The following is a 25,000-nucleotide window of genomic DNA, read 5'->3' as shown; positions in this document are numbered from 1 at the left end:
CTATGATTTTTAAGATGAATTCAATTTTTTTGTGGTTCAACTTTTTACATGTTATTAACATATTGTGTTACAGTTTAAGTATAAATTCTTAATGTTAGCAATTTTCAAGATGATTAGAACTTAAAGTCTAAATTGTTACAATTATCTATCTACGCTCTTTTTTCCCTTGAAACTATCCGTGCATCGCGCGGGTACGTATACTAGTATTAATTAATTATAGTTAAGTGTTTTTTTAGTTTTATTTTATTTTAACAAAGTGTCTCACTATTTTAGTTAAGTGCTAAAAGTCTATATACAAATGAAAAATTGACATATGAAAAATAAAAGTAAAAAGGCGACTGATTCACTCCAATCTTATAAGTAAACCTGATTCTTGCGAAAAAGCTGGAAATCCAGGAAAGCTCCTTTATACGTCATTTAACTTGTGAATTGCAATTAGCCACGTGAAGGTGATATCTTTCTAGTTTCAACCTTTATTTAAGGCACCTTAAACGCTCAATTGTCCCATAAAGAGCTAACTTCCCCCAAGATTTTTGTAATTTCCATTTGGGATTTACACTGGTATATATTAATTTACCTGCTTATGCGATAAAATAAATGGACAACATATATATTTATTAACTTAAAGTGATAAAAGTTTGTGTACAAATATATATCATCCCCATTTATCAGTTTGGACGCAAGTGTCGGGTAAGATAAGCTTTTTAATTTTTTTTTACGTTCCTTTCCTCATTAGCCTTAGGATTTTAAGTCTTTTTATCTTTGAAATTGGCCATAGGTAAATTACATATGTTATTTACTTCTTTATCTTGAAATGTGAATAAGAAAAAGTAAACATAATCATGAACAAATTGAGATATTCACGGATTACTGATTCAAAGTTTGAAACCTATCCACGTTTTCCCCGATCCTAATAAACCGTAAAAATCCTAGTATATCTTTTTTACCTTTTCATCATTTTAGATAAGTTTGCAAAGAGAAGTGAGTACGTAGAGTGGAGGCGGCCTTTTGATAGATAGTGCAGAATGGAGTTTCAATATTAAGCTGCAAACTCCAATCCCTAATAATTCTCTTTTGAATTTGCACTATCTATCATAGATTACTGGATTTGTCAGCATTTAATTTGTTAAACTCCAGCCTCCAACACTCTCCGACTAATATCTTATCCTTATCAACTTAGCAAACTAGAGAAAAACAAGCCTCCTGTCCTATCATATATAAGTATATTTTAATTAACTAACCTTATATTATCCTACTATCAACCCTTTTAAAACTAAAACAAAAAAATGGCAGGAAAGAAGGAAGAAGAAATCACCCATATGGAAGAAGGCAATATCCATACAGCCTCCGATTCCAATGTTGGATTTTGTTCATCACCTTCGGTCACAGTCATCGCTCAGAAGGTACAAATTAAACAATTGCAATACTATGATTATGTAGTTATTTGATGAATTGGATTGTGATGGGCTAATTTTGCAGTTGATTGCGGAGGTCATAGGGACGTACTTTGTAATATTTGCGGGGTGTGGATCTGTTGTAGTGAACAAGATTTATGGGAGTGTTACATTTCCAGGGATATGTGTGACATGGGGACTAATTGTGATGGTGATGGTTTATACTGTGGGACATATATCAGGAGCACATTTTAATCCTGCTGTCACTATTACATTCAGCATCTTCGGTCGCTTCCCATGGAAACAAGTACGTACCTAAAATTTGTTCTTAAAATGTATAGTCATTTTTTCACAATTAAATTAATCTTTATACAATAGTAATTTTATGGATTTACTTTGGGAGCGTATAGCATAGCATTGAAATTACACTACTGAGTAATTTGCACGGAAAAGAGAGAATTTTTGGATTTACAGTGTGTATTTTGTAAGATCCATAAACAGCAGACTCTATTTATCCAACCCTCAACTTTCAATTTCACTAGGTCCTAGAAATGTACGTTTGGTTTGGATAATATATATTATGCATGAGGAGAGGTAACAATTTCTTTTTAAATATATTGTTCATACATACAGAGGCGGAGTCAGGATTCGAAGTTTGTGGGTTTGAGATTCTAATTCTTCTGAGTGACTGGGTTCTAAATTAATATTGTACATATTTGATAAAAAATTTAATACAAATATATGATTCGGACCAAAGCTACTGGGATCGGCTGAACCCACTCCCGAAGGGCTAGCTCCCCCCTGCAAACATAATAGAGGAAGTAGATCTCGAGGAAGAAAAGAAACTAAAAACGAGTGTAAAAGAGGATTTTGTGTGGATCAAGTTCACATTATTCGAAATTTAATTTTGTTTCTCTCTTTTTCTTTTTTTATACTTTTTGGATTGTGGAATTATAAAGCTCAAAGTTCATCCAGTAAACATTTGTTCTGAACTTTCTCACATTGGGTCCCCATTTCAAATTAGTAATAAGTAGATATGACCGGTATATTTTCTTATTATAAGATTTTGTTTCTTAATCGTGATTATCAAGAAGTTTATTCCATATATTGCAGGCACCTTTGTACATCATAGCTCAACTAATGGGTTCGATTCTGGCCAGTGGAACTCTGGCTCTAATGTTTGACGTAACTCCGCAAGCTTATTTTGGTACAGTTCCAGTTGGATCTAATGGCCAATCACTTGCTATCGAAATCATCATATCTTTCCTTCTCATGTTTGTCATCTCTGGCGTTGCTACAGATGACAGAGCGGTACGCACCTACCTTTTTATTTATTTACGAGTCATAAATTTATTACTTCCTTCGACTTAGTTTTGTTTGTCATAGTTTCACTCTAAATGAAAGATTAAAATAAAAACATTTTTTAGAAAACGTGTGGTCTAAAATATGTCATAACATCTGTATAGTTATAATACTCCAGTTTTGAATCTGATTTTAATGTCATTAATATTTATGTGATTATAAAAGTTTTTCATTAAAAAAAATATAGAAATGAATCATTATTTTTGGATGGACTTACATAAACATAATGCAAATAACATAAACAGAGGGAGTATCTTTCTTTCTGAAATTTGGTACTGAGTCAATGTTTATTTTGTTCCAACTCTCCAGTAGTCTAATGATTTTCTTTTTCTTTTTTTCACATACAGTAGTAGCATATTACCAGCTAATGCGTTAATTATTTATATTTGCGTTGTGTTTTAATTGCAGATTGGACAAGTTGCTGGAATAGCTGTAGGAATGACCATAACCTTGAACGTTTTTGTAGCAGGGTATGCTAATTAGTTGTTTCACTTAGTAGATTTTTAAACCATTCTTTGTCTAAATCTTAATAGAATTAAAATGCAGGCCAATTTCAGGAGCATCGATGAATCCAGCAAGAAGCATTGGTCCAGCAGTAGTGAAGCATGTTTATAAAGGTCTTTGGGTATATGTGGTTGGTCCAATCATCGGAACTCTAGCCGGAGCATTCGTTTACAATTTAATTCGATCCACAGATAAACCACTGAGCGAGTTGGCCAAAAGCGCATCGTCTCTTCGTAGTTAAAGAGCAAATCAAATACATTTAGCCGAACTTTTAGACCATGCTACTCTTTGTCATCCCAATTTTGTTGGATGCCACAAGGGACATTTTTAGGGCATGCCACGAACAAAAGAATTGGCATTTTTGCAACATTTTTTTTTTTAAATCACCTTCTCTCCCTACTTTGCTACTTTTTCATCACCTATCTTTCATTACATTTCCTTGAAAAGTAAACCAGAGGGTTGATAGGTAGATCTGATAGGATTGGCGGATGTTGAAAAGTGCGTGTATATATATTTTTAATTGTCGTAGAAGAATAAGTGTAGGATGTGTGAGATCACACTGAATATGTTATTGTTTTAAAGAATAAGTGTAGTATTTGTTATTTCTAGTTTAATATTTCAACTTGACAAAGGCTATTTTAGACTATATAATATATATGTGCTCTTAATTCTCTCTTCGAAATATTGTGTTTTGTAATGCTATTCATCTCCCATTAAGAAGCTGGCATGTATGTCAATAGGATGCCCAATTGACGCAATCTAGTTCCCATCTATTTTAAGTCCTGGGCAAGTACCTAATAATTCCTCTAGTTAAAGAAAAAAGAAAAAGTAAAACCATTGCAGTTTGATGTTTCATAATATTTTCAGACTGTTAAAGGAACTAAAAAGATTTCCAATAAATTGTGTACATCATGCAATACAGCCATGTAAAAACACACACACAAACACACACGAGAAAATAAATGGAAAGTTCAAAGAACCTTATTCTCCAGTTATTCAGAGGATTTTTTTTTTCATCTTCCCAATCTAAAATGATCCTTGAGCTTGGAAATACTATTTTGCATTATTTTGTCTTAGTTGTATTAATATTTTGTGGAACGCGACATAACTTGAACCTTCGACGTACGTAAATGGTATATAAGTAATTCAAAGCTAACACACAGGTTTCTGCTAAACTTTGGGGGAAATAATCTCTCATGTTCACTTACAATTTGAATATAAAAAAATAATCCTACAAAAATTTCTTGTATTTCCTGTAAAAAAAAAAAGTTACATAACTTAAATAATATTTGTAATGAACTACCAAACCTTTCAAAAATCTGCTACTATCCACTTCAAGTATGATGATAATACTTACAAAGGGTTTCAAAGTCTTAGGTGGCCCCTTCAAGAAAAAATATGCGGACAATTTTAAAGGCTAGCTTATGACTTTAGCCTGGTTTTCAATTTCCAATGGAAGGTGTTGGTCAAACTCTTTTTATTCAAATCCCCTGCCCCACCCTTGCAATCGTTTTTTTTTTTTTTTTTTTTACAACGTAAAAAGAAAAAAAGGTACTTAAAGTTATTCACGTGCTAGACGTAGCTAACAGATAAAAGTATTTGTCCTAGTAGGCATAGCATGAGAGGTCTACTTGACAAATCTTAAACAAGTTTAAAGGGGTTATATAGGTATTTCGCCTTAAAAATGGGAGAGATTACACAGGACCCTTTTACAAGACTCACCTCTATCAAGAAAATATGCTTAAATGGTCACTAGCAAAATCAAGAGGTGTCCACTTGTAAATGGGAAGAGATTACACTGGGACCCCTTATCATTCTGGCTCTTGATAATCCAGTACTAAGTATACAGACACTCACGAGATTAGCCCACGTGAAAAAAGAAAAAAAAAAGTACGGGGACATTTTCGTAATTAGATGTCATCTGTACAAAAGCAATGGAGAAATGAATGCGACGAATGACTGAAGGAAAATCAGTTGTCAGCACCAATTCAACTCCGCACTCCCCATCGATCTTCAAGAACATCCTTCTTTCTCGCCGGAATATTCTGGAAATTAGGGTTTCGAAATGGGGGATTCGCTATCCGATGGAGCCTTGGGAACGGAATTGAAGGAGGAATTGTGTATGGATATAGATCCTCCATTCAAAGACAATCTCGCTACCGCTGAAGATTGGCGTAAGGCGCTTGATAAGGTGGTTCCCGCCGTCGTTGTTCTCCGTACCAATGCTTGCCGTGCATTTGACACCGAAGCTGCTGGTGCTAGTTATGCTACGGGCTTCGTCGTTGACAAACGTCGTGGAATTATACTTACAAATCGACATGTTGTTAAACCTGGTATTACAACCATTCTTTTAGTTCAATCGTTTTTGTATAAAGTTGTTTTTAGTAAAGATAATGTTCAAAAACACACCTGAACTATTCTTTACCAAAAAAAAAAAAAAAAAAAAACACACCTGAACTATTACCTTTATGCGAGTCTCATATCCAACTATCAGTTTTTCCCTTTTCTTTACCTGAACTATTTCCATCTATGTATTGAGGGAATGGTTGATAGTTGGCCTAATCAACTTCGAGGTGTGTTTTGATACCTAGATGGTGATGGTTCAGAAAGTGAACAAGACTTTGATTTGGCATTATGTTTAAGAATGTAAAGAAGACTTTTGAATCTTGTGATTTTAAAATTAAAGATATGTAGGTTTTCTTTAATCTTGTGGTCTTAAATTAAAGATATGTAGATGCTCTTTAATCTTGTAATCTTAAACATGCCACGTGGAAAGTTGGAATTAGAAAGTTGCCAAAAAAAGGAAAGAGACATTCGTTTTGAAACAGATTAAAAAGGAAAGTAAGACAAACACATTGAAACAGAGGGAGTATATCTTTTCAAGTTCAATTTTTGGTCTGATGGAAGCGTTGATTGTTGTTTTTGCTTTGCAGGACCTGTGGTGGCTGAAGCTATGTTTGTGAACCGTGAAGAGATACCAGTCTATCCGATATATAGAGATCCTGTGAGTTCATCTTCAAGCTCGTCTTTTGTATAGCACTCCAGTTTTATATTCCTCGTCACAATATATAATGCACTCTTTTCATTTTGAGACGTTTTTCGATCATTTAACTTATTTAAATAATAATGGTTTTAAGGAACATTGTTATCTGAAAATGAGGTATTTTTAAACCATTCTAAGTAAAAAGGGCAGCCTGGTGCACTAAGCTCCCGCTATGCGCGGGGTCCGAGGAAGGGCCGGACCACAAGGGTCTATTGTACGCAGCCTTACCTTGCATTTCTGCAAGAGGCTGTTTCCACGGCTCGAACCCGTGACCTCCTGGTCACATGGCAGCAACTTTACCAGTTACGCCAAGGTTAAACCATTCTGAGTAATTGTCTATATATATTTTTAGTTGTATCCAAGCTCCCGCACCCTTACTCTTATTCGTGTCCTTGAATTTGAAATGAAAGAGATCACGGTCAGACACGTAATTCGTGCCAATTTCAGGTACTCACAAGTCACAACCGTATCCATATCAATGTAAGAAAGGATAAGTCACAAGTCCTCCTTCCACCACCCGAGCCATTAGTGTACTTAGGCCCCCATCACAAACAGAAACACTAAATGATACTCCGGCCATTTCATTTTATAAGGCTATATATGGCTGGACACAGAAAAAAGAAAAGCTTTTACCACCTACCCAAGTCATCGTTAGAACTTAGAACTTGTGATCTTTAACATGCCTTGGAATTTCTATGGATATAAGAGCATGTCATTAAGGATAAAATGAAAAGTTTAAAAGTTAAAAGAGTTTCCAAATATAAAATGTTTCATCTTTATGAAATAGATTAAAAAGGATAGTGTACCATACAAAATGAAGCAAAGGAAGAATGTCTGTGTTGGATTTCAATGTGATGTTATGCATAGGTTTATAGGGACAATGGGAATTGCCGAAGAATACTTGATAATCATATTCCACACTTTTTAGTTTTACTCATGAATTAAGCTTATTGATCATCTTCTAGGTTCATGACTTCGGATTCTTCCGTTATGATCCTGCTGCAATACAATTTTTGAGCTACGAAGAGATTCCTCTTGCTCCGGAGGATGCTTGTGTAGGACTAGAAATCAGGGTTGTTGGTAATGACAGTGGAGAGAAGGTATGTGGAAGAGATTTTATTCTGTTGCCTTACTTTGCTTTGTAAATGATGCATCCAGGTGGAATGCTTCTTTACATGAAACTTGTTACTCAGTCATGTTATGACCAATGTCCTATAGTTGATCAGAAGGGAATGAAATGATATTTTTCCTACTCGTTATAGCATCTTCAAAGAATCAGTAAATGGGTTAAAACTTTCTGGAACGAGTGTTCCAACTCTTAGTAACTTTGCTGGAGGTGTCATACCTGTCGAAAGATGCTCATGATAGAGGCATTATGACTTGGGAAAAACTTTGGAGGCCTGATATCACTTAAAACGTGTAGAGTGCATGACTCTTAACGTGTAATCTACTTGTAAACTTTGCATGTGATTGTTGAATGCTGACATAATGTCTTGGTCTTCAACGTCAAGCATTAGAATACGTGTGTAGGCTGTTCACATTGACCTATATGTTGCTGTAGACTGGAAGCATCAATAAATGTGTTTTTTCGACCCAACCACTGAAGACAAGCTAACTGTCATGAGTCTTTACCTTTATTAACCGCACTCCTACTTACACGTGAGCTGGCGTGAGTATTCAAGGTTGCTTCTTAAGTACAAAGATTATGGTGATGTTTATGGCTGACACATTTATGCTGTTTTGGAGTGGGTGTGAGACCACATTTAATCGTTTGAGACTATGGACGTTTGGATTAAGGGGTATGTTGCATCGCTAAGACCATCCAAGTGGATACGTGTGTTACTAATATTTATCTGATCAAATAGCACTGTATTTTAGAATTACTTATTTACCTGACCAAATAGCACTGTATTTTAGAATTACTCGATCTATAGTTGTTCTGAGGTTTTCTAGTCATTTTGATGGGTGTTGGGTGGCTAGTCTTTCCATTAGAGTAATTTGAAATATGGGATTCTTGAGGTCTTTTAAGAGTTAGCTGCCACTATTACTGAGTTATCCGTTATTTTTTTTTTCTGTTTCTAACATTGTCTTGCAAACTATAGCTTACTATTTCTCTTGTATGGTTCTCAGATTTGTTGTGTTACCTGGCCTTTCTCTTTTAGACTCTCTTTTTCCTTTATGAACGTAGTCGTGCAACTAGCTTACTAGTTGTCTTGTATGTTTCTCAGGTTTGTTGTGTTACATGACATTTCCTTAGGTTCTGTCTTTCCTTTGCTTGCATCCTTTTGATTGTTTTTTGAGGGGCTATATTTTCTATAGAAATTTTCATATCCTATTCCTTATTTTGCTTTAATCTGGATTATGCAGGTGTCTATTTTAGCTGGAACGCTTGCTCGTCTGGACAGAGATGCTCCGCATTATAAAAAGTATGTGATGGTCTACCTAAAATGTTCATTCACCACTGGAGATTTCATGTATTCCCCTAAATGATATGGGCCGTAAGAATCTCATTAAGTGCTTAACATTCCTTCAAAATTTCTTTTGTAAAGTTTCAGCCAAAAAAAAAATTAAAAATTAAACATGCTTCTGTAAACATACTGTGCTTTTTTTTTTTTGGGTGGTGTTGGCGGGCTACTATCTCTTTCATTAGAGTGGGTTTTGCTTTGTGCAGCCAGTTGAAATTTTTTGCCTATTATGAGTTTTTTAGTTTTGATGCACGATGACGCTGATTATTAGCATTAGATTCTTGCATGATTGAGTACTAAGCACAAATTGTAGGCTTCTGTTGTTTTAAGGTTTTATTTTTCCTCTGATTGGTTTTGGGTGCAATGATTATGTCACATCAGCATTGCTTGCCTCAAAATCAATGTAGTATGATTGTTGCTTGCGTTATTGCACGTCAAGGACTTCCTTATTGTCCAAATACAATGAGCAAATTAAATCTTTACGATGCTAAAATGGTCTTGCTTTATTAAATAACTTAATTATGAAACTTACCATTTGAGTAGAGTGTCATTTGTCATGTTATGGTGATGTCGTCTATATGATTTTCTAGTGCCTGTAATGTTTGTGCCGCAATTTGTTTTTCGTATTGCAAATGTGGTAGTACAACATATTCGTTCTGATAACTCCAATTTTTGGTGCAGGGATGGATACAATGACTTCAACACTTTCTACATGCAAGTAAGCAGAACAATGTTGATCTCAAGTTATTTGAGCCTGTAATAGAAATTTGGGCTTTTTAGCATGGTCCAAAAGTACAAAATTAGCTCCTTAACTTTAAAATAGACCTTTTCTAATAAAACTATCATTGTTTTTTTTTTTTGTACTTATCTTATCTGCTACTATTTTCATCCTTTTAATGCCTTTATGAAAATTCACTTCATCAAAAAAAGAAAGAAAGAAGAAGATATGTTTAATCACGTGGATGGGGGCTAGAGAGGTGATTTTAACAACTGAAACTCCAAGTACATGTTAGTTGGTGCATCATCGGCAAAAGAAAGGTGGAACTTGTAAAAACCGTATTGTCAGGTCATTAGTTGTCTATGTTGGAAGTTGGATAATTTAAACTGGTCTGGAATATAGTGTTCAATGCAAAGCAGTGAGTGATGTGATACATAGCTGAGCTTTGAGAAGAGAGGATAAGGGGTAGCAAATACGATGTGGCTCCTTTGGCTCTTTTATGGTTATTTCTGCGGAAGGGATGTAAAAGTGTTAAGGGAATATTAATGATCTTGCCCAACTTTGCTAATATAACGTTTTTAGTTGATTTTTGGTTAAAACATAAAGTGCTTGTTAGCATAGGTATGTCTTTCATAAAAGACTAAACTTTTGTCCATGTTTTCTGCTTTTTATGTTCCACTTATATACAGCGAATATATTCCCACATCAATAAAATATTACTTTACCAAGAAAGATATCTGTATGGTTCTGAGTCCAGGGATGAGATGGTAGTGAACTTATTCAGTACTTATGCAATCCAAGAGACATTTCATTGCCTTACTGAAGTCAAGAGGCTTTGGGTGGTTGGTCCAGATTATAGTATTTAGATCTGGTGGTTGCTGTACAGTTAAATGATTCTTCTTGTGCCTACATTTGGTATTTTGAAGTGAACCTATGAGAGAAGATTACTGATAAGTAGGTTTGGCATTTCAATTGTTGTCCACGTACAAAATTTTCATGTGTTTGATCCAAGGAAAAAGAATTAGGTTAAGAGGTTAGGGGCTTGTTGCATTCCAAAATAGATAAACAAAGATATTCCTTCAACTGTGTGAACCACCTCATTTAATAGTTAAAAGCTGTTATGGAGGGGAATAGAAGTTAATTTATTTTAGGTCATCAACATACTTCTACCCCAACTTTCAGGACTATAGTTGTTGATTTACTTTTGTGTTCTTTGCCAACAGGCTGCTTCTGGGACTAAAGGTGGTTCAAGTGGCTCCCCTGTAATAAATTGGCAAGGGAGAGCTGTCGCCTTGAATGCTGGGAGCAAGTCATCAAGTGCTTCTGCATTTTTCTTGCCATTAGAACGAGTTTGTACTCATTCTTATATCTTCTCTTTGTTAAAGACCTCTCTGTGCTCTATTTCTGATCTGTGGAAAGTGTGCATCTGACAGTTGACTCTAGATAAACTAGGAATTTTTTAATTTAACTATTGAGAAGTATTATCAATGACTGTTGCTTTCGAACAACGCTATGCATTGCAAAGGTCTTTATTGACTTCTTGAATGGGCAAACAGTAAACATTTTATACTTCTCTGGAAATGGTTGTTTGCATTTTGCTTTCTCTTCTGCCTGTTTTAAATCTTTTATTATATCGGAAACCATATCTTTCATTTCATCGGCTTTCTTTCCTTTTCTTTTTCCTGGGTTTTCTGTTGTCAAATGTGCGCTAGTCCCTGATATGCAGGGTGGCAAGTATGTATCTCCATCATTATAATTGTCTCTTTGTACTCCATGGGCTATAGGATCCAAATTCTTTATTTCCTTGAAACCACTGAATTTTATTTCTTCTTGTTATTTGGTCTTTTCCTGTTATTATTCATGCGTCATCCTTGAAATAGGTTGATATCTGTGAGGGGATTTGAAATCTAAAAGTTCCTTTTCTGATGGCTTCCGCTCTATTTTATTTTCCTAGTTAACAGTTTATGTTAAGTTGTGTCTTACCTTCTCATTTCTTTAACTGCCTAGATGAGGCATGTTGGTTCCTTATTTGGTGGCATTGCCTTTTTTCTGTTTCCCAGACCCCCCCCCCCCCCCCCCCCCCCCAACCCCAAAACACACACACACACACACCCACAATTATTGCTGGTTAAGGTCTGAACTTTCTCTCTTATTAAGTATATCAATTGTTAGTTTACGGACATAAACACTTATATATTTATTTTTTTGTTTATAGGTTGTCAGGGCACTGAAATTCTTACAGGAAGGAAGGGATCTTTGTACAAATAAATGGGAGGCTGTTACTATTCCTCGTGGTACGCTTCAGGTTTGTTAGTTCGGTTCTTCTGGAACTTATTCCCCCCAACCTTCTGCACCTTCTTTTAAACTTTATTTCTTTCTCAAATGATTGCTCCTGTGAATGGTAGCTCTCTCAATTTTGTTTTTAGCTTTAGGCTTATGAAGAAGTAACTTAATGCATAAATATGAATCTGTCTTCTGATTTTCATGTTTCACTAAACTGGATACGATAAATGTCATATTGCCTTGAAAAAAACATTATAATAGGGGTTGGGTTTGCCCACAGATTCAAGTGGCAAAGGTTCAGGGACTTGTTACTTTCTTTTTTGATAAGTTAAAGTTTTATTGAGGGACTTGTAACTTAGGTCACAAGTTCGATCCCTGCGCCATACGAAGTAAGACTGGTATTTATGTGGAGAAAGGTGGAGGGGCGGGTCCATTATGCTCGAGTTTCGAAGGTTTGGGTTGGTCCCAGATAGATTTCTCGATCATCAAAAAAGAATCTCTAGATTGGGTTTTTCATTTTCATAACATGATGAAACGGATCCTTTTAGTAAAGCGAGATCAGAGTACATGTACTAAAAAGATGCATTTCCAGTACCAAATGTATCTACTCTTGCATCTGCCCACTTTATAACAGATAAATGATTTTTTACAAACCATGGGTGCCGTAATTTCAATCTTTGATGTTGTCTATCTTATGTGGCATGGGCATGGCCCGACATTTCCTTGATTTGTACTTCAAATAAACCGATCATTCATGTTTGATCATCCTTGATATGAGTAAAACTCCATAGATATCTGCTATAATTGGAGTTATCTGTTAACTTTTGGTCTATCCGAGAATTTGTTTTTGTGTTTGACCTCTTCTTCCATGATACAACAACAACAACAACAACAACAGCCCAGTGAAATCCCACATCTTGGGGTCTGGGGAGGGTATAATGTACGCAGACCTTACTCCTACCAAGGTAGGATGGCTATTTCCGAGAGACCCTCGGCTCATCTTCTTCCATGATAATTGTTGCTATATTCTAATTGAAGTTTCTCGAGGAGAAATCCGTCTCCAAATATGTCCTACTTCCAACATGCTTGTCCAACAAGGCTCTCCTTCCCATTAAGGGAAATTTAGGAGCCGTTTGGAATTAGAAACTAAACATTATTTGGTATACATTGGACTGTTTTTTGGTTAGTTTTTGAAGATGAGTTTTTCAAGTTTTTAAGTGGAGAATCTTTTTGCCATCTACAAACCTTCAACCTTTTTTCAAGTGAAATGCCTGTCCAAACACAACTTCTACTTCCAAAAACCAATTTTCCCTACTTATTTCTCTTTACCTTTTAGCGATGGTCAAGTGATGAGCAATTTTCAGAATTCAGAGACTGTTAAACTTGTTTTCAAGCTGGTGCCTTCATGTTTGGTGGATGATGGCCTGCCCATCTCTACCCTTCTTCACTTAAATACCAGGCTTTTGTCTGCGGTAGAGTTTAAACCCGTGATGTGCACCTAACCCACACATCACAAGCTGCACTCTTACCACTAGACCAAAGCCGTGGGGCCAAATATAATGACCCTTTAGAATGTTTTACTTCAGTCTGACAGCTTAATGTGGTATAGATCGTAATATCTCTTGATATGCTTCTTTTGCCACTGGACCAATGCTTGATGGGTCTCAAGTTTTTGAACCTCATCTGGAGCTACTTCTTAGTTGCATATTTATATGGCTTCCTCGGTACATAATTCCTTGTTCCAAAGTTGCAAGAGCTCTTCCACACCATCAGGATCAAGTAATCCTGAAATGTATTCTAATAGGCTAATAGCCTCCTTTAACGAAGTGTATTCTCCCCAACATATGGATTATGGAAGGCATATCCTAGTTTTATTCTCCTACCTGTATATTTCTTTACCTTACATTATAGAAAAATGCTGCATATTTAGAGGAGAATCTTAGTTCTCATCTTCAGCAGATCAGATAGTCATGGTTATAGTGGATGGTAGTACATTACATGGTGTTTGTATGTTTGCTTGCTAAACTGTACATGAGTCCTTTGAGATGATTTTAAATGGGTGGATCCTTCACTGTTGTGCTATATTATTTTATCTGCATGAGTTGGCTTTTAACAGTCCTTGCCAGCATTTATTCTGTAAAGGTTCATGAACCCTTTTTGATTTAGTCTTCTCTTCGGCTGACCGCTATTCTGCATATGCATCTATGTGACATGTAGTTTACTCGAACATAAAAGTACAGTAGTTTTTAAGGCACAGAAGGTCTAGGAGAGATGGGGAACTTCTCTCTTCTCTCGTATATATTTTCTTTGAACGGGCTTCTTTAATCCCCGAAAACAGACTTCAATTTCGTGTTGTACCATCTGAAATCAAAGAGAAGACAGGGTAGGTCAAGTGAGGCAACCATAATCTTCATAAACAGAGTTGGTTAATTGCATATATGTTTCTGATATAGGTAACTTTTATCCACAAAGGATATGATGAAACTCGTCGGCTTGGCCTCCTTAGTGCAACAGAGCAGGTAAGCACCAAAATATTTTTTTTTGCAAGCTCTATTACTAATATGACCATACAGTAACCTTTGAAATATTACTGAATAGTTGGTGCGCAATTCCACTCCACCCACTGAAACTGGAATGCTCGTCGTTGATTCTGTGGTAAGTGCACTTCTTTCGAGTGTCCTGACACAGTATTGTTCTGTGTATCAACACTTATTTTTTCTCTGGGTTGTCACAGGTGCCCGGTGGCCCAGCTCATAATCATTTGGAGCCTGGTGATGTGCTTGTTCGTATGAATGGGGAGGTTAGTCTGGCTTGTTGTTGTAAGACATCTTATATTGACGGTTTTGCTGTCCTTATTGTGCTCTGATTCTATGCATAATTTATTAAAACTTTGATTAAAATACATCTACTCGGCTGATACCCCAGGGTCGTTGTCCACTGTCTTTTTTCTCTGTCACTGCATCTAGATTCTGCAGAGCTACTTCAATTGTCACGGACCAACCATTTAACCAGATTGAATGAGGGACCTAACTTAACAAAGTCATGCATCTTGTCAATCCTTCTCCTTGACTGTGTGCTACATGGGAAAAAAATAGTTCTAGTTCTCCGATTTCTTTTCTCTCTGACCAAGATGAATACAGAAATTTTACATTGTTGGCAATTGCTTCTTTAGACAGTTGGAAAATCATTCATATTATGGTTCATAATACTAATTTTCCTCCTGTAAGCTTCATTCAGGTGATTACTCAGTTCCTGAAGTTGGAGACTTTACTTGATGACAGTGTTGGGCAGAAAGTTGAGCTTCAAATTGAAAGGGGTGGAACTCCTTTGACAGTGGAACTGTTGGTGAGTGTTTTCTTTGATTTCTGTAGTTGCAAAGTTATGTACTGTACATCATAGTTATCAAATGACTAGGATTTTGGTTCATGTCGGTTAACCTTTGGGTTTGGTCCAAGCATGACTTGTTAATTCATCAGGTGCCAATATACTTCTGCGATGCTAAATGTAGGAGATATCTCATTCAACTATTATGATAGGTATTGCGTATCGAAATGGCCAATCACATTACCAATCCTTGATAATACACGACAGATTATTATAAAATATGCATGGATAAGCGCGCAAGCTGGCCCGGACACCACGATTATAAAAAAAAAACGCATGGATGATGTCTGCTAATTGACTGAGCATTCCCATCCATATCTCACTAAAAATATGCTAGAATCCATTTTTTCTGGACAGTGTGGATAAATGAATTAAGAATAGCTCAGAACAGCAATAACAGCAATAACAGAAAGAACAATGAAAATAAACTTGTAGATTTTGAAGTAAAGTTATCATCTCTCCAATATCTATAGGTATTGTTTCTTATTTTGTTTATCTTTATACATTTGTTATTTGTCATATTCTAACTGGGTCCTTGCATTTCTGTTTGCCATGTACTTTGTGCACAATAATGTTGAACACCTGGGTCATGGTGTGTAATTATGTAAGAGTAAGATTGTTTTAAAAGTACTATGTTAGCCTTTGCATATATGGCTACCAGCACAGTCTGTGCTGATGAATATACTGAACCTTTGTATGAAAAAAGACTTTATTTGACCACAATAGGAAAGCACTAGTAAATAGCAATGATAAATGAAGAAGATACGGAAGCTTACCTACTCTGGTGACCAGATAATTGATGTGTTCCTGCTTAACCTCCTACTAACAGCAACTTTTCGCTATGGCAATTCAGCTTTATCACAAAATTCAGTTGCAAAAGTGGTCTTTTATATTTTAGCTATGGTGGTTGAACTTATATGTCATTCCAAAACGTTCTCTTTTTGAGAGCTCTAAGGCTGTTTTTTAAAAGTAACATAATTCTATTGGCAGAAAGGGACAAACAGCCAATGTGACTCATCTGCTTATGTTTCCTTCAGGTTGAGGATTTACATTCAATTACTCCTGATCGCTTCTTGGAAGTCAGTGGTGCAGTTATTCATCCCCTTTCTTATCAACAGGTTTGTGAGATTCTGCCGCTAGTGCCTCACAATCTTTAATGTGTCTCTACTCTAGCAACATTTATCTGTTACGTGTAATTGAAGCTCACGTTTCTTCTTTGTTCTATCTCTTCCCTCTTTTAATGCAGGCTCGAAACTTCCGCTTTCACTGTGGTCTTGTCTACGTGGCAGAAACAGGGTCTGTACATATTTATTTCCATGTTTAGATGATTGCTATGATGCAGTTATTGGCTTAAGTTATTTTGCTTTACTTAACAGTTCATACTCGAAAGTGTTTCTGGTTTAAGTTTAAAATTCTGTTGATGCAATCTTTAAGAGTATTTTACTTGGAAAAATAATTTCTGACAGTTATACTACTTTGCTATTGTAGATATATGCTATTCAGAGCAGGAGTTCCTCGCCATGCCATCATAAAAAAATTTGCAGGAGAAGATATATCAACCCTTGAAGACTTAATTTCTGCTTTATCTAAGTTGTCTAGGAGTGCAAGAGTACCATTGGAGTATATAAGCTACAATGATCGTCACCGGAAAAAGGTATTAGTAGTGACTCTTTGCTTATGTTGATTTCCTAATACTTGTGCTTTGCTATCTTTCAGAAAACAATCACTGCCTCTTTTTTTTTTTCCACCTGCATCTGTAATTCCTGCCCACTACTGCCATTTCCTTCTGTTTCTTGGCAAAGCGTGATAATTTGTTTATCTACTTTTGGTATGCAGAGTCACAAATACCGATCTCTGTTGGTTTTATTATTTCTGCTTTAACCAAAAACTATGGATCCAAGTGGGTCTACAGTCGGCTACCACTGATGTCAGAAAGGTGTTAATCTTGATTTGAGAGCGTCAATCAAAAGGGAAAAGAAAATTAATAGGATGTCAAACTGTATTGTCACCCACAATTTCCGGATCATGGCAAGAAAATGTGAATATGTGCATCAATTATATTATTTTGTCTAAATGGTTATTTGAACCCCCGAAAACATCAGTAGAATTGTATACTGTCCTTTTAGATGGTTTAGGTGTTGTGGAGGTGGATGACATAGATGATTAACCTGCAGGTAAACATTGTCAGTCTTGTGGTTTAGTCTAGTGTTAACCATTTGATCATCAAGCCTAGTAAGGCGTTGAGTTGCTGAGTTGTGAAGGTGTAGTTGTCTGAAACATATATTCAGAAAAAGATCCCCCCGAAGAAAAAAAAAATTACTGTCTGGTTTTGTTCCTCTAAAGAATGAAAATTCCATGTTGCTTTCGCAGATAACTCTCTTTAACAACTTTAAATCAATTACAGATGCTAATTTAGTTCCTGTTGGTAGATGTAGAATAGTCCCTCTGGCGCTTTTATCATCTCGTTGTACGAAGGCCTTCTCATAGAAACTTCTTTTTGCTGCAGTCTGTTCTGGTCACTGTTGACCGCCATGAATGGTATGCACCTCCTCAGATATATAAACGTGATGACAGCTCTGGTTTGTGGACTGTGAAACTTGCCTTGCCACCTGAGTCCCCACTTCTATTCTCTGGCATCCAGCCAGGCAAACAAGATTTGTCAAATCATAGTGTTTCTTCTTGTGCTACTGAGGTTAGTGCAATTGATCTTAGGCCGAAACAAGTCAGCCAAGAATCAATGGACGGAGTTACCAATATGGAAACTAGTTGTGACAATCTTACAGAGGGAGTAAACAGTCAGGACGATTCTGATGCTGGAACTAAGAAACGGAGGGTGGAAGAAAACTTATCTGCAGATGGCAGTGTAATAATTGACCGCTCTTTAAATGGACATAGAGAGGAAAGGTTTGATGACTCTGGGGCCGTGAAGGATGCAGCTCTGAGAGATTATCAAGGTGCTGCACCTGTGGCTAATAATGCCTCTGTTGCTGAGCGTGCGATAGAGCCTACTCTTGTGATGTTCGAGGTAATTTTAGTTCTCTCCTATGCTTGTTTCTTGTGTTACTTGTATTACTGGAGTTGGGTTTTACTCCCTAAGCAGTTTTAACATAATGAGCATTGGTCTTAGATTTAAACGTGTATATGCATTGTCATTTCTCATCCATATTCTAATAATGATGAATCAAACATCTGAAACCAAATAAAGAATTCACTAATTCACTATATTGTATAACATCTCTATATTGCAATGTATGTATAACTTGTCTGCAAACCAAACACCTCCTCCTTTTCTCTTTGTGGTTCATGGGAGGTGGATTTTGTCATCTAAGTACTTACAAAAAAAGTTTTTATCATCTAAGCAGAATACCTGTAGGATATATAAGTATAGAATATTTAGTTACTTTATTAACATAGTGATTGACCACCTACCGTATTGTATGCAGTCTAAGGCCTCATTTGTTTGCACTTAATGAAGATCTGAATCTTAATCATTAGGATTTCAGTCATTTAAGTGTGTTTGTTTCTTAGGTCCAAATCTTAATCATTCATTTTTTTTCCTTTACACTGTTGTATAATGTAGAAGATGCTGACTAAAGTTACTAACTCCTGGTTTTCTCTTGGTAACTACTGGTTAAGATTGTTATACGTTCTCCTAGTAAATATGTAATATGAAAAATCAATACTAATATGCTGCAGCTAGTTTTAAGGTATGTCTAGACATGTATGGTTCTGTGGTTATTCCTATCTCCATCATCTAGGTTCTAAGTGCCTCTCATGAATTGCAGGTCCATGTACCATCATTATGCATGCTTGACGGAGTTCACTCACAGCATTTTTTTGGAACTGGTGTTATCATATACCATTCCCAAAACATGGGCTTGGTTGCAGTTGACAAAAACACCGTTGCAGTATCAGTTTCTGATATAATGCTATCTTTTGCTGCTTTTCCTATTGAGATTCCTGGAGAGGTAAAACCTATTTTTGTCTTCACTCCTACCTGCTATATTGACATTTTTTTATTGATTAGGTCTGTAATATTTTCAGGTAGTTTTCCTCCATCCTGTCCATAATTTTGCTCTGGTTGCATATGATCCTTCTGCTCTAGGAGCTGCTGCTGCTTCTGCTGTTCGTGCTGCTGAACTTCTTCCTGGTAAGTGGAAGCTTCCTCTCTTGATCCTTTATGCTTGCCTTTCTGATACTTCACCCAAAAAAACATGCTCTTCTTTTTATTGTTGTTATTCTAACGGGTTGGTGGAAGTGATTTGTCTCTGCAAACAATAGAGAACACCTCTCAGTGACTTGATTTAACAATGTACAAGAAGTGTTTTTTTATATAGGAGTCTTAGGCTATGTATAATCTTATATAAAATATAATTTATTCTTAATTTATTTCATGTTATGATATAGATATTAAAACTTGTCATGTTAATATCTACCAAACTAAAGCTCTAAAGTAACGCAAATTCAATTTTTATTTATTATTTTTAAAACTTATCTCGTACCCCTGTCTCAGTCATGCTGTTACTTTATTTTGCTAATGGACTTGTCGTAAAAACAATGAAATTGAACTACATATGGTAGAAAACCGTGTGAATCATCAATACATTGTATTCATGATTCACACGGTTTTCTACCATATGTAGTTCAATTTCATTGTTTTTACTTAACTTAAGAGTTAAGAGAAGAAATAGGTAATCAGTTCCTATACTAATAAGGTGAATATTCTATAATTACATATAGAATGAATCCATATATCACATTCATTATTCACTTGATATATGAACAGGCCCCCTCAAACTCAAAGTAGGGAAACTAACTGGAGTTTGTGTAGTTTGAAAACATAGAAAGCTGAAACCCAAAATCTCATTGGAATAGTTCACAATCACCAAATCGGAAAGCAGTCCAGGAATTCTTTCCTTCGGAAGTCGTTGGTAACTGCACAATGGAAGAAAGTGCTTCTTGCATTATACCCGGAACAGAATCTATTCTCAATCATCAAAATGATATTTGGTACTGCAAAGCTCCAAAACATTGTCAATGTAACTTGAATAGGTAGTACAATGAGAAGAAATCCAAAGTTTAGAGGAGGGAGTCGGTCGTCGATTGCCGCTCGCTGGAAATATGAATAATGCTTGAATGACCTTAAAGAGAGGAACGACGCCTGAATGATCGTTCAGAGAAGGGGCACCGGTTTTCCGGTGAGGAGCATTGTCAAGCACCAAAAGAAAGAATAAAAGAAGAAACATTGACCCAGCGGGCTAAACGTATTGGCCAGTGCCGCCTGCAGTAGCAGAAGCTATTTGAGTCTCTACCAAGATCTTAGAGGCTCGGACACCATGTGAAAATCTCTCTTTGACTTGATGGCTATCCATTACAATGAATCTGCACATGTTTGAATATAGATACTTTTTCACTTGATATTCTATCAGTCTTCATTCCAATTGCTTCTCGTGCACTTTAGATGTACTTCGAGAATTTAGAAAAGCGCCTAGTCATTGAATGGCGTTTTGGACATCCAGCTCTGACCATAATATGCTTTTGGTGTTTCAGAATATAATCCAGCCTTAGCACCATCTTTCTTCTCCTCTTTTTCATAATATTGTATTAGAAAACTGTGGTCTCCTTACTCATTGGTATTCTTGTGCCAAAAGGGATCTGGGAATTTTTATAAACTTAGTGGACTGAACGAACAATATATATATATATATATTAAAAAGAAGCCTCTTCTCCAATGTAATTGGGATTTTATGCTGAATGGGATAATATTTTCAAAAAAAAAATGCTGAGTGGGATCTTTGAATTATCATTGTGGTAAGTGGAGCCCATATAAGTCCCTTTTAACTTGCTCTAGTTATCATGTACTCCAGAAAATGGCCATCTTCTCCATTACTTTTTTCGCTAATGTTTGTTTAAATTTTAATATATTCTGTTGCCAACAGATCCTGCTCTTCGTCGTGGGGATTCAGTATATCTTGTGGGATTGAGCAGAAGTCTACAGGCAACTTCCAGGAAATCGGTTGTGACAAACCCATCTGCTGCTGTGAATATTGGTTCTGCTGATTGTCCACGTTACAGAGCAACAAACTTGGAAGTGATTGAGCTTGACACAGGTTACCTGTGCCACTTCTGTCATCCTGATTCTCTAATCATATAGTATCTTTGCATTTGTTTGGGGCATTTCTTTGACGCCATTATGTTTCTCATTTCAGATTTTGGAAGTACGTTTTCTGGTGCGCTGACTGATGAGCGTGGCAGGGTTCAAGCTTTATGGGGAAGCTTTTCAACACAGGTTTGTACTCCCAACTGATGCTTCTCTCTTGTTAATTGGATGTAACTAGTTTTAGAACTTTTTTGATAATTAATTGGTTTTGCTTCATCCATTTTTTCAGCTCAAGTATGGTTGTAGTTCGTCAGAAGATCACCAATTTGTCCGGGGTATTCCAATTTATACCATAAGCCAAGTCCTTGGCAAGATTATTTCTGGTTCAGACGGACCTCCTCGTCTTATAAATGGTTTGCAAAGGCCTATGCCACGATTAAGAATATTAGAAGTTGAACTTTACCCAACTTTGCTTTCCAAAGCTCGAAGTTTTGGACTCAATGATACTTGGATCCAGGTACACTTCTACTTCTGGAGATATCTGTTTGGTTTGTTATTTTTTGTGCTTGCTTTTCCTTTTATCCATATGTTACCCCGGGTGTTTTTTTCTTTTCGTCGACTTTAATTTAAAAAGGTCTAGCCAAGATACATGTAGGAAAAAGATGTATTTCTATTAATTTTTTTTCTAACATGTTTCGCGCCTTTAAAGCTTTAGTCTCAATCCTCAAGTAGTAAAGAACTAGACGATAATTATTTGATGGTGACAGGTATATTCTAGATGTGTATGTTTAGATAATGATATGAAGATGTTTGACATGGGTGCACCATAAGTGTGGGATGTAAGCAGTTTCTTAACACCTGTCATACTTTCTAGGCCCTTGTAAAGAAGGATCCCATGAGACGCCAAGTTTTGCGGGTTAAAGGTTGCTTTGCTGGATCAAAAGCTGAAAAATTATTGGAACAAGGGGATATGGTCTTAGCAATTAATAAAGAGCCAGTTACATGCTTCCGTGACATCGAAGACGCATGCCAATCATTAGACAGGTCTAATGACAGCGATGGAAGACTTAACTTGACAATCTTTCGTCAGGTAAGCCTCTGGCAATTCGTTTCCATTTCCTTCCCCATTTTTTCTTTTATAGGACCAAAAGACTTCACTACTGTCTTGATCCAAAAAAAGAAAAGAAAAGAAAAGAACTTCACTGCTATCGTATGTCCTGCTTGAGTCAGTTCTTCATTCTCTTATATTCTTTTAAGTGATTTAATGAATTCTCAGGGCCATGAAATTGAACTACTTGTGGGAACGGATGTGAGGGATGGAAATGGAACAACTCGTGCAATAAATTGGTGTGGTTGTATTGTCCAAGATCCTCATCCAGCTGTACGTGCACTTGGATTTCTTCCCGAGGAAGGCCATGGAGTATATGTAGCAAGGTTAGTAGTTGCTATACTGGAAAGCTTTGTTTAGATGTTAAGAAAGTTGGAAGAATGTTTCTTGAGAAAATTGCAGCAAAATAAAGGAAACAGGAAATAAGTTTCTTGTATGCATTTGTTTTAAAAGGAAGAATAAAATCCAAATTGAGACAAAAGGAATTATCCAAATTGAGAAAAAAAGAATCTTTCAAGTTTACTTCACCTTTTTCAAGACCTGATTTGAAAGAAGTATTCTTGTGGGAATCTTTTACCGCTTTCATCATAATTTATTAACTGAAAGAAAAAAGAGTTGTTATAATTATTCCTTGTTATCATTAAGAGAGAGAGAGAGAGACAGACAGACAGAGATAGTGAAGAATAATTGTTGCTAGTTAGTATATTTCATTAGATGTGCTGAAAATATCTGTTAAGCAAGGTAATCACTGATCAGCAGGTAGCGATTTTTTTTTTTTTTGGTTTCTGATGAAGGGCTGATTGAGCCTTTTAAATTTTCATGATGCATTTGTTAATGCATCTAATGTAAAAGAAAGAGAGGGCAGTTGCATATCTTTTGTTGAGTTAGCTATTAGCTATTTGTCACTATTATTAATGCCCAAAGTAATTCTCAGGTGGTGTCATGGAAGTCCAGTACATCGATATGGTCTTTATGCTCTTCAATGGATAGTTGAAGTCAATGGAAAACAAACTCCCACTTTGGATGCTTTTGTTGACGTCACAAAGGTATGACTGTTTATTCTGAGATGTTTTGTATACATTATGTGTTTGGAAAGATATTAATATCAGCATAAATGGAGATACTTTTCTCGTTTAAACGTGGTTTTTGCAAGGCTTGTCAATGAGTAGATCCTTACTGATCCCCTCTCCGTATGGGTATTTAATTCCTGCTCACTAGGATTTTTGGAGAAAAGAATGATAATGTATTTAATCTCAAACACAGTTGTATATTCTTGCTTAGTTTTTGGTGCAATATGGTTACGAGAAATGTTGTAGAGACTGAAACCATGCTTGACTTTCAACTTTCATTACAATCCCTGTAATGTTCTCATACATTTTGGATGAACTCTTTGCTGAGCTTTTAGCTTGCACACATGAATAATATTGCCTTACAAAAATGATCCTTACTGAACTTAAAGTTTTCGACTGATATCTTGTTACTGTCTTGTTCTTATGCCAAATTAACTTTTCACAGACAATAGAGCATGGAGAGTTTGTCCGGGTACGAACCGTCCACCTGAATGGGAAACCTCGAGTACTTACATTGAAGCAGGATTTACACTACTGGCCAACATGGGAGTTGAGGTTTGATCTGGAAACTGCTATGTGGCGACGTAAAACAATCAAAGCTTTGGACTCGGGTGTTTTGTGAACTGACTCGGCTGATTAGGCTTTACTGCAGGAGTGCAAAATTGAGGAGCATGTTGAAAGTTCATCGGATTCGTTGGTAGTTAGTCCAACTTATTGGAATTGAAAGTCGCCATACATCAATATATGCAAAATCATATAAAGCAGGTTTATTGCCTATATGTTGTAAATGACCATTTATCCGATGAAATAATAAATCGTAGTATTTTAGACGAGTTATAGGTTCTAGTGTTATACATGTCTTTGTGAATTTGAAGATGTAAACCATGAACTAGGGGTTACTTTTAGCCACCAGATTCGTGGTGATCCCCCCTTTTAGCCCTGTAGGCTCAAAGCATTTTTTCTTCTGAAATTATTGTGTCGATTTAGCTGGCCGTGTTAGATCCTATATATGCCAGTGCATGATATAGAGTTGTATTGCTTTTTTCTGACCTCCAGAATTTTGGTCAGTTGTGGGGCACAGATATTTGAATCCCCATCGACCTCCATGTTTATTGCTTGTGTATGATTACGCGCTTAGCTTGTATGCATTTATAGATGTAGCAGCTAGTGCATTCATGAAACACTTAAAATAAGAGGCAAGAAGGTAAAGGAATGAAAAGGGAGGGAGGTTGGGTTTGGCAAAAATCTGCCGATGCTTCACAAAATCTTCTCCCCGGAACCATCTGTCAGGTTTTTTGGTTTATGAGGAGTTTAAGTTCTATGTACTTGCGTTGTAAGAGGTATCTACAGTCAGGTTACTTATAGGGTAATTCAATGTTAATAATACTTGGAATGGATGGTAAGAACTAGCTATAACATGTTAATTTCACTGTCGGTGTAACAAAAGAGTTGGCCGTGATAGTGTAGTGATTCTATCCCTCCCCTACGTTTTCTTTTCCCTTCCACCCCCAAAAAGCGAAAGGCGGGAATTAATTACTAGTTAATAGATTCAGCCCTACAATAGTTTGG

The 25,000-nt window shown here is 36.3% G+C and overlaps 2 protein-coding genes across 2 annotated transcripts; both read left to right on the top strand.

Moving 5' to 3' along the window:
• Nucleotides 1–970: 970 nt before the first annotated feature.
• On the top strand, nt 971–3,911 carry LOC132622428 (probable aquaporin NIP-type). The gene is made up of 5 exons (XM_060337033.1): nt 971–1,403; nt 1,480–1,701; nt 2,508–2,705; nt 3,165–3,226; nt 3,303–3,911. Exons 1-5 carry the CDS (start codon nt 1,287–1,289, stop codon nt 3,499–3,501), a joined length of 798 nt encoding a protein of 265 aa, XP_060193016.1. The 5' UTR covers nt 971–1,286; the 3' UTR covers nt 3,502–3,911.
• Nucleotides 3,912–5,052: 1,141 nt separating this feature from the next.
• Nucleotides 5,053–24,480, top strand: LOC132624942 (protease Do-like 7). The gene is made up of 24 exons (XM_060339710.1): nt 5,053–5,593; nt 6,194–6,264; nt 7,269–7,403; nt 8,671–8,729; nt 9,450–9,486; nt 10,710–10,835; nt 11,702–11,791; nt 14,223–14,288; nt 14,368–14,424; nt 14,504–14,569; nt 15,007–15,114; nt 16,191–16,271; nt 16,400–16,449; nt 16,642–16,807; nt 17,660–18,178; nt 18,939–19,121; nt 19,198–19,303; nt 21,093–21,263; nt 21,363–21,442; nt 21,543–21,770; nt 22,128–22,343; nt 22,530–22,687; nt 23,296–23,407; nt 23,877–24,480. Exons 1-24 carry the CDS (start codon nt 5,326–5,328, stop codon nt 24,051–24,053), a joined length of 3,330 nt encoding a protein of 1,109 aa, XP_060195693.1. The 5' UTR covers nt 5,053–5,325; the 3' UTR covers nt 24,054–24,480.
• The last annotated feature ends 520 nt before the right edge of the window (nt 24,481–25,000 follow it).

Source organism: Lycium barbarum, chromosome 12 (assembly GCF_019175385.1).
Source record: "Lycium barbarum isolate Lr01 chromosome 12, ASM1917538v2, whole genome shotgun sequence".
NCBI classification, from domain to species: domain Eukaryota; kingdom Viridiplantae; phylum Streptophyta; class Magnoliopsida; order Solanales; family Solanaceae; genus Lycium; species Lycium barbarum.
Note: the sequence above shows the minus strand (reverse complement) of the source record. Positions and strands in the feature narration are given on the sequence as shown.

Excerpts from the sequence above, each read along its gene's own strand:
- LOC132624942 (XM_060339710.1), top strand. The coding sequence starts at position 5,326 with ATGGGGGATTCGCTATCCGATGGAGCCTTGGGAACGGAATTGAAGGAG. Across the intron at positions 8,730-9,449 it reads GATGCTCCGCATTATAAAAA|GGATGGATACAATGACTTCA; the intron begins GTATGTGATGGT and ends TTTTTGGTGCAG. Across the intron at positions 19,304-21,092 it reads TGCTGCTGAACTTCTTCCTG|ATCCTGCTCTTCGTCGTGGG; the intron begins GTAAGTGGAAGC and ends TGTTGCCAACAG.
- LOC132622428 (XM_060337033.1), top strand. The coding sequence starts at position 1,287 with ATGGCAGGAAAGAAGGAAGAAGAAATCACCCATATGGAAGAAGGCAAT. Across the intron at positions 1,404-1,479 it reads TCACAGTCATCGCTCAGAAG|TTGATTGCGGAGGTCATAGG; the intron begins GTACAAATTAAA and ends CTAATTTTGCAG. Across the intron at positions 3,227-3,302 it reads TTGAACGTTTTTGTAGCAGG|GCCAATTTCAGGAGCATCGA; the intron begins GTATGCTAATTA and ends ATTAAAATGCAG.